This window comes from Pseudophryne corroboree, chromosome 3 (genome assembly GCF_028390025.1).
Source record: "Pseudophryne corroboree isolate aPseCor3 chromosome 3, aPseCor3.hap2, whole genome shotgun sequence".
NCBI lineage: Eukaryota > Metazoa > Chordata > Amphibia > Anura > Myobatrachidae > Pseudophryne > Pseudophryne corroboree.
In genome coordinates this window covers 226,651,821-226,661,351 of record NC_086446.1, presented here as the reverse complement: position 1 = coordinate 226,661,351, position 9,531 = coordinate 226,651,821, and the positions used below count along the sequence as shown (strand labels likewise).

Here is a 9,531-nt window from a genome sequence, read left to right as displayed (position 1 = left end):
GGGAGTGTGCTAAAAAACCCAGGCGTGCCAGGTAAAAACGCAGGAGTGGCTGGAGAAGCGGAGGAGTGGCTGGCCGAACGCAGGGCGTGTTTGTGACCTCAAACCAGGAACTAAACGGACCGAGCTGATCGCAATCTAGAAGTGGGTCTGGAGCTACTCAGAAACTGCAAGGAATTATTTAGTAGCAGTTCTGCTAACCTTTCGTTCGCTATTCTGCTAAAATACACTCCCAGAGGGCGGTGGCTTAGCGTTTGCAATGCTGCTAAAAGCAGCTAGCGAGTGAACAACTCGGAATGAGGGCCATTGTTTTGAGATTAAATCTAAACCGAACACCTGTAACTAAACCATCATGTATTCTTATACCAGGGATCTGAGATACTTACAGTGGTGGCATTTGATGGGGACAGAGGTAATCCCAACACTATACAGTATTCTCTTTTGGATGGTGAGTAGACAAGTACTGATTCATTTGTGAAACACATAGTTTAAGTGCCTAAATAATATTGGACCTCAACTAGAGTTAAGGCCCCCATATATCTACAATGGATTGGGGCAATTCCATGATTCCCCAATGCTTTGGGTCAGGATATCGGGGAAATTCCAAATGTTGAAAAATTTTCTGATTTGCTGATCCTGATCAAAGTATGATCAGGATCAGTAAATCAATGAATTTTATTGTGCACAATTTCCCTGATTCACCAGTGGATTGCCGGTCATTGCTGGCCACCAATCAGCATTCTTTATATTATCAGATCGCCAAAATGTATCAGATCAAGAAATCCGTCCCAGATGTATAGGGCTCTATATGAGTAAATTCAGCTGCAAATTATGGGGAGGGGGTGCAATAAGCAGCCCTCCAGCTGCTGTGGGACTACACACTTCGGTATGCCCTGCCACAATTTTTCTGAAGAGACACGCTAAATCTCTGGCAGGGCATGCTGGGAAGTGTAATTTAACAACAGCTGGAGGGCCTGCTTATTGCCCACTCATGAGCTAGGAGGCGTCATTTTGGATTTCTTAAAAACATTTGAATTGAGGAGGTTAAAATTAAAGTGTATAGGGAAGATTTAAAGTTGGAGGGAGCACATACTAGCGAAACTCTAAAATAGAGTGTAAAAAATAAAGATCCGCACTACAGGCAAATGTATGCAGCATTTTCCAAGCATTAAAACAAAAACAAGCTTATTTGCATCTGTTAAAACTTAGCTTTTACTTGGATTCTACTGTCCATTTCAAATAAATTGTGTGAAATTAGCTCAATAAATATGGTTTATTATTACAGTAAATGATGACCTCCTGTGGAACTGCAAATATTTTCCCAATTACAGTGTCTTGAGTTTTCACTGTTCTGCAGTTTCTCTGGTAGCTGCAAAGTCTCAAAAATGGTCTATAGAATTTGCTGCATGATCACGCTCCATGAGCCAAATGGTCCATATTTGGTTGTTCTATGACTAGGATGCATAAACCAGATCACTACTGTAGCAACCAATCATGTTACAGTAAGTAGACATCTGAAAGCATAATGCTCATTTGGGGCAGTACGGATGGTGTAATGGTTAGCATTACTGCCTCACAGCACTGAGGTCATGGGTTCGATTCCCACCATGGCCCTAACTGTGCGGAGTTTGTATATTCTCCCCGTACTTGCGTAGGTTTCCTCCGGGTACTCCGGTTTCCTCCCACAATCCAAAAATATACTGGTAGGTTAATTGGCTCCCAACAAAATTAACACTAGTATGAATGTGTCTGTGTACATGTGGTAGGGAATATAGAATGTAAGCTCCACTGGGGCAGGGACTGATGTGAATGGGCAAAATATTCTCTGAACAGCGCTGCGGAATATGTGTGCGCTATATAAATAACTGGTAATAATAATAATAATAATAATTTGTCTTCTTGTATTTTGCTCAGGAGAAAAATGACAAAGGTCTCATCTGATCACTCATCAGGCTTTGCAGTGTTTAAAAAACAGTGCAGACAGCCATTCCCATACAGGTCTATGGGAAGCAGTTTTCAATACCAGGTTGATAACTTGTCTGTTAAATACCCCTAGTCATAGCCAGATTAAGTGGGGGGGGGGGTTCAGAAGATACTGTACCTCGGGCCCCTCTGTCAGGAGGCCCCCCAGGCAGAGCACACTGACATCACTAGCTCTTCCTCTTGTGCAGCAGTAGAACCAGGCAGTCAGAATGTGAGGACAGTATGTAGCACAGGCAGGGACACAGGAGTATAAAGGTTTCATGGCCTATCAATGGAACTTTCTGACCAGAGAGAGAGGGAGCTGTAAGTGACCAAGGGATCCCAGCATCTGCTCCTCTTTGGTGTTGAAATATCTTTCCTGTCAATTAAATAGTTTAACACAGGTGACACCAATCATATATTAAGAGGGAAGGCCAGGAGTAGAACATTTTGTTTCCTCTGTAAAGGGTCATGGAGGTATTATACTCCCTCCTTACCCGGAGCCCCCTTGTCTGTAAGTGCCTAGGCTGCCCCCGCCCAATGCTTAATCCAAACCTGCCCCCAGTATCAAAGTGTTTGTTACTTGCAATATGTGGAAACATAAGTATCTACCTGAATACTGGAATAAAATGGACTAATAGGATCTTTAGTAAAGCAGATTATGAGAGGTGGGACACAAGACTCTGTTTGCTTATTGTAATGGATACATCAATATTTTTATGAATCCTTGGGATCATGAAATCATTATTTTTTTTTACCCCGAGGAGGTGTGCAAGACAAAAATGCTCTACACAGTACTTTTTTTTTTCTAAAAACAACTTATGTACTGTATATTATCAAGAGATGCATTTACCTGGCAACTATCACAAGATCTCCAATGCAGCGCCCCCTGTGGTGGTGGTGGTGATGGGGTAATGACGTGCAATTGTCGAAATCGATAGCTGCAGGTGTCAGAAAGGTCAGTGTCACTGACTGTTTATACATTGCCACGCACACCGGTGTGCTATCTTGTAAATAGCAGTGCCGATAATGACAGATAGCGTCCCTGTCATGTACCACACCCCAACACAGTCATTCCTGGAGGAGAAGTGTTATCACTGCACATAACGTGTGCTGATACCCAGGTACGTGCAGTGAGGAAGATGGCTGATGGGGCACTGACTTGTACCAGAGCCAGATTTACACACAATATATGGGCCAAAGGGTGCATATGGGCATTAATGCAAAGGTGCAGAGGCATAAACTCCTGGAAATTTGGTGAGTTTTGACAGAGAAGTGTGGAAAAGGTAAGTAGGCGAGGCACTGCCTCACCTGCCATATACTTTTTACTACAGAGTTTTGACTATAAAAATTATTAGAATAATACAAAAAAAAAAGATATTTCTACCATATTTTTTGTATATTTCATATACTTTATACAGTCAAAACTCTGGCTCAAATGTTAGTATGACAGGAAAGGCTCTGCCTCACCCCACCGCACACCACTGCTGATACCACTTTTCATCTATACAAACTGTTCATGCATCTACCCCCTAAGCCTTCTAAAGGGTGGAGAAGTGGACAAGTTGAAAAGTCCATAGCGATTAATTAATTTCTTCCTATCAATTTATAGAATGAACATGATAAAGACCAGCTGGAAGTGGATTGGTTGCTATATACAGTTTAGGCAACTTCTCCACTTATCCTCTTCCCCACTCTTTAGAACTTTTAATACATCTCAACCTATGTCACTACGTTTTATGTACCAAAGAGCACAACAGACTGACAAAGAGTGAAGAAAATAGTGTTATTTATGGATCTGCATTTGTTTTAAATTATAAACTTGATGTCTGCTTCTTTTGATTAACATGATTTCAACTGCATTTATTGTGGATATTATGGAAACTGGCATCCTGTATTGTACAGGTTTTCAAATGTGGTCCTCAGTACCCCACACAGTGCATGTTTCCCGTCTCCTCACAGAATCACAAGTGAAATAATTAGCTCCACCTGTGGATCTTTTAAAATGTGTCAGTGAGTAATTAATACACCTGTGGTCAGGTGACTTGGAGAATAGGAGCTGTTTGGGGTCCTGAGGACAGAGTTTGAGAACCACTGCTCTATTGTACACTATTAATGTGGACAAGACTTTATAGTTACGTTGCATGCACATTTTAAATCTAACCAGATTTTCTCCCATTAATGATAGGAAGCGACGGAGCTTTTGACATAAACAATGTTACGGGTGTTGTTACAGTCATTAAAAATCCAAATGAACTCAAGAAAGAGGTTTATGAGCTAAAGATCCAGGTACAGTATTTGCTAAACATACTGAACAGAATGCAATTGTTGGAACAGTTTCTGAGTCAAAAAGCATCAGTTGCTGACCTATTTCAGAGTATGATCACACCTATTTGACTTTCATTGTCTATGCTGAGGCCTGTCAAAGTTTCATATTGACAATGAATTTCAAGTGAAGAGGTCATTAAAAAAAAAACACAGTTATAACTAATCAGAAAACCACTAGAAATAATTATTATGGACGCAATTAACTGCTGTTGAGAGGCTAAAGTTTACGTATTACATATATTTTATTACATATATTTTTTAAGTAAATAAGTGGAATCAAAATGTATGATCTTATTACTCAAATCAAAAGTATAGATTTAATTTTTTTAGAAGTAAGAATATGTGAAGCATAGCAAAAGTTAAATGTTTCACTTTATGTGCAAACATACATTTATTTTTAATTGTTGATAAAGCATATTAGGCAGCAATGTAAATACAATAAGTAATCATTCACATTAGTCCCTGCCCTATTGGAGTTTGCATTTTCAAATTCCAGTGGGTCCCAAGGGGCCCTTGGACGAGCCCCACAAAGAAATACAGCTTGTCCAAAACGTTCCCAGAGTTGTATTGCGCAACTTCTGTGTGACGTCATGACATACTGCGGACTCACCCATACACCCAGAGTCCCATTGTCTGCACTGTGCATGTTAATTACTTGTAATATATGTGTAATGTAAGGCAGTCCTCTCCACTTAAATGTATTGGGGGTATATCGCACTGGAAGATAATGATGTATCCAATAGATATTATTAAGACCAAAATATAATGAGTACAAAGAGAAAACCAATGTTTTCTAATTTAATCTTAAATTTGGTGGTGCACCCTGAGTCAGTAATGAAACATGCAACAGAGAAAGAGAAAAGACGACTCTTTTGTGGGCGCACTCTTATATGTATGTGTATAGAAGTCTCAGAAGAAACAAATGATAAAAATTATATGCAAATTTTATTAACAACAATCGGTAAAATGGTAGTAGAATATACTGTCAAAATTATCAAAAAGAGGAGGGGGGGTTAGAAAAAGGGGAACACAGAACAAATTCTTTTACAGTGTAAATACTGAGTAATAGTTCTGGACTGCCTGGGTACGAAAATGCAGAAAATAACAGCTGGAGGCCTGAAAAAAATCTAAATAAGAATCCTAGGTAGGTATGTAAATAAAATTATAAGGATATTGGGTTGATGATAAGTCAGCTAGATCTCTTATGAATAATAATAAAGAGACGGATGGGGTAGATAAAGATGAAATGAGCAAGATGAATCTGCTGTCAGTGTTAGACGCTGAGCAAAACCGTCCAGAAACTTCTACTAAACTGAGTATTCCTCAAGAGTCTCCCACTTGAGTACTAACCCAGCCCGACACTGCTTAGCTTCCAAGATCGGAAGGATTCGTGCGTTGCCAGTGTGGTATGAAAGTAGAAGAGATATTTGATATCGAAGGCTCGGGAATCACTGATGAGAGTTCACGAAATGGAGAAGAAAAAGAGTAGATATAGATTGGAGAAGAAAATAGGGGATCTGCTGCCAATGTTAGACAGGGATGGTTACCCCTGAATCAGTGGTGAGAGTCCTGAAATTAGAGAAAGTTGGAAAACAAGGGGGGGGGGGGGGGAAGGAACAATGCTGGTCTAAGGTAGTTTAAGAAGGGTTGATGGTCGATAAGCTACTAATTACAGGGTGCTGATGGTACCTGTGATATTAATAATACTTGATGTTGTAGAAAGCAGATTGTAAAAATTGGCAGAAAGTTAGGATGATTTAAACCATGCAAAAACATCTGTTTGATGCTATCAGATTGATGTCATTTGTCTCAAAGTGATATCAAGTGGGAAGATTCGAAAATAGTAACATATCCGAGAGACAACAGTTCTATAATAAATAAATTGGGACTTGTTATGTCTCACTGTTGTCAGAACTGCAGAGATACTTTACATAATAATAATAGTAGAAAATGCTACTATAAATCTTTGCTCCAGGTGGATTTGAGGAAAGGCAGAAAGCAAAGAAGGAAGAAAAAGAAGAAGAAAAATTTGAAAAAATACGAAAAAATACTGGGCCAATAAATATGTCAGATTTATAACTGAACATAGCTCTGGTAACCCATTGTAGCTCAGCAATATCGTATGTCATAAAATAAGGTGCCGCTAAGTGCCGACTGCCTAAGAAACAGATACTTTCATAATCTGATGTAAACAGGTTTTGTGAATAGTATATAAAGCGAGCATCAAAAAATGAATACCAATAGATATACAAGGAATATACTGTAATTGTGCAGATGTTACCCGGAATGGAAGGGGCGATCAGTCACTGGTATGCGGCAAAATGCAGTGTACACAAAGGATGTCCGTATCAGGGTCCAGGCATGTCACGAATACGGGATACAGTAGTTACTGAGATTACACAGTGTAATACAGCCGCAGAGCAGATCGGTCTACCTGGTCTGTTTCAGAAACGGAGTCTGTTGAAGTCTATTACAGACTGATGATAGAATGTCCAATCCTGTAGTGAGGCGAGCTGCAGCTGTAGGATGTTAAATAACTGCAGGGCTGATGCAGCTGTCTGTGTCCGAGATGTACCAATTGAGGGTGCTGACAGTACCGTGATGATACGAGCTGTAGTTGTGAGATGTTACGTGACTGCAGGGCTGATGCGGCTGCCTGTGTCCGAGATGAAGGAGGAAGGAGCGCAATGTCCAATGTCCCGTCGCGGCAGTGTGTGGCGGCTTGTTGATGTAGCGGCTGAGTGAGAAGTAGCTGCTCGAGGTTTAGGCTGTCCGGAGTCGGCTGTCCCCCAGGCAGTGGGGTACGGAAGACGCGTTTCGCCCGTTCACCGGGCTTGGTCACTTCCTGTTAATGGAGGGGATCGTGCGGGCTTTATCTTGAAAGGGGCTGGTCAGTGTCCAATCAGAAGGGAGGTGTGTCCTACGTTTTCAGATTGCTGCACAGATGTAACTGCTGTTCTAAATTACATTGAATCCCAATTGAACTTGCAGTTAATGGCCCATTGCACGAAAAAGAATGAGAAATATACAAGGCAATTAGATATCAATAAACATGAAAAAAATATATAATATAAAATGGAAGGATAAATACATGAGAATAAATGAGAAAGAAATAATAAAATAAGTAAATACATATAAAAGATGATGCAAATATATAAAGACAGCATGTCTTAACCGAGATTATATTCTAACGCTGAACATTGGGATATTATGGGAGGATGGTTGTAGATATATATATATATATATATATATATATATATATATATATATATATATATATATATGAGTGGTGTTAATTGGAGGTTATTACAGGGAAATGATGAGAAAAAAATGGGAAGAAAGGAAATAATTGGGAAATGGGGAGGGGGGGAGGGGAAAGAGAAGGGGGGGGGGAATTTAGACTAGGTCTGTGTGTGGGGGTGAAGCAGGGCTGATGATGAATTGTTGTTAGGTTGCTGTGATACTATATAAAAAATTTTTGGGGGGAAGGGAGGGGAGAGGGGAAAAGGGGGGGGGGGGGAAGACTATATGTTGATAGGTGCGAATTGATGAGGCAACACGAATAGGCGTGAGGATAGTGTAGTACGGTGAGGCTAGAGGGGAAAAGGGAAAGAGCACTGGTGTGGGGATAATGGTGGGTGCACGGTGACTAGTATATGGGTGAGCCAAATAGAGAAATGTGTGAGAGTAATATATATCATTAATGTAAATTAATATTTATAAAATTCAAATGAAATATTTTTGTTAGGAATTATGTGTTGTAATTATAATTGGCTATGTCCCAGGATATGGATGGGATGGGGGTGATTGAAGGGTGTATTGTGCATGTTACTGGACTGGGGGTGACAGGATGTAAGTGGAGTAGTTCAGTGTGCATGATGGAGGTGGGAGGGAATGTGCTGTGATGAGATGGGTGACTGGGATGTGTAGGTATAGCATGGAATATAATAGCTGGGGGGGTCTAAGTGTTATTGTGCTAAGGGGTGTGTGGATGAAGAGGCGAGGAAGGACACCGCATGGGTTGTTGCTGGATAAGGAGTAATTTAAAGAAACGCACTGTAATTTATGTATTCATTCAAACCAGATGGTTTGAGACATCCTAACCTAAAAGTCCACTCACTTTCTTTCTTAAGAAGTTCTTTACTTAGGTCACCACCACGTACGCCTAGGTGGACTCTGTCAAGGCCAAAGGCGCGCATCTCACAGGGTGAACCTTGGTGTGATGCATGGTAGTTTTTTGCCTTTCTGAAGATCCGATGTTGAATTTCTAATGGAACCCATGTGTTCCAAAATCCTGGTTTTGAATTTTCTAGTCGTCATGCCTACGTATCGTTGATAGCAATCACAGATTAGACAGTAGACTACCCCTTGTGTGTCACAGTTAAAAAAGTGTTGTATGGAAATATCATTACCAAGTCTGTCCTTAACATTGTCAGTTATCAGTATCTGTGGGCAGGCTTTGCATTGCCCACATGGAAAGGATCCCTTTGGGAGTTTGGATTTAGTCATTTCACGTGAGAAATAGCTCTGAACAAGCATGTCTTTAATATTCTTAGATCTCCTCCAACTAATTTGCAAAGTGGGATCCAGTAGGGGTGATAACTCTGGATCTAAGTGTAGGACAGGTAAGTGTTTTTGAATGGCATTTTTTAATAGACGCCATTCTGGACAGAAGGTCCCTACAAATCGAATCTTGGCATCAACTTTTGGTTCTTGAGGTTTTTCTTGGAAGATCAGGGATTCCCTGTTGGTTTTCAGGATGGAATGTTGAGCTCTTTTCAGAGAGCGTTTACTGTATCCCCGGGCTTGTAATCTGGTCACAAGTTCTCTGCTCTTCTGTTTGTACACCTTCTCCTCTGTACAGTTCCGTCTAAGACTGAGAAATTCGCCCTTAGGGATATTTTCAATAGTAGGTGGGAAATGTGAGCTCGTCTGGTGCAGTATACTATTTGTAGCTGTATCCTTGCGAAAGAGCTCTGTAGCCAGGGTCCCACTGATTGTCTTATAGATGTTCAAATCCAGAAAAGATATTTTGTCTCTGCTGATTGAATGAGTGAGAAAGATGTTCAGATCATTGACATTGAGGATGTTTATGAAGTCCAATAGGAGTTTCTCATCCCCATCCCAAATCACAAAGATATCATCAATGTATCTCAGCCAATTGATGATGTGTTGCGTATAAGGCTGATTAGCATCATTGGAGACTATTGTTTGTTCCCACCAGCCGAGGAACAGGTTGGCATA

At 40.5% G+C, this 9,531-nt stretch overlaps 1 protein-coding gene across 1 annotated transcript in view; it reads left to right on the top strand.

Moving 5' to 3' along the window:
* Window positions 1-9,531, top strand: part of CDHR1 (cadherin related family member 1) — a 267,836-nt gene that overhangs the window by 123,839 nt on the left and 134,466 nt on the right. The window contains exons 9-10 of the mRNA XM_063958865.1: window positions 367-445; window positions 4,148-4,248. Of these exons, the coding sequence (XP_063814935.1) occupies window positions 367-445; window positions 4,148-4,248 (180 nt within the window). The remainder of the gene's footprint in view (window positions 1-366; window positions 446-4,147; window positions 4,249-9,531) is intronic.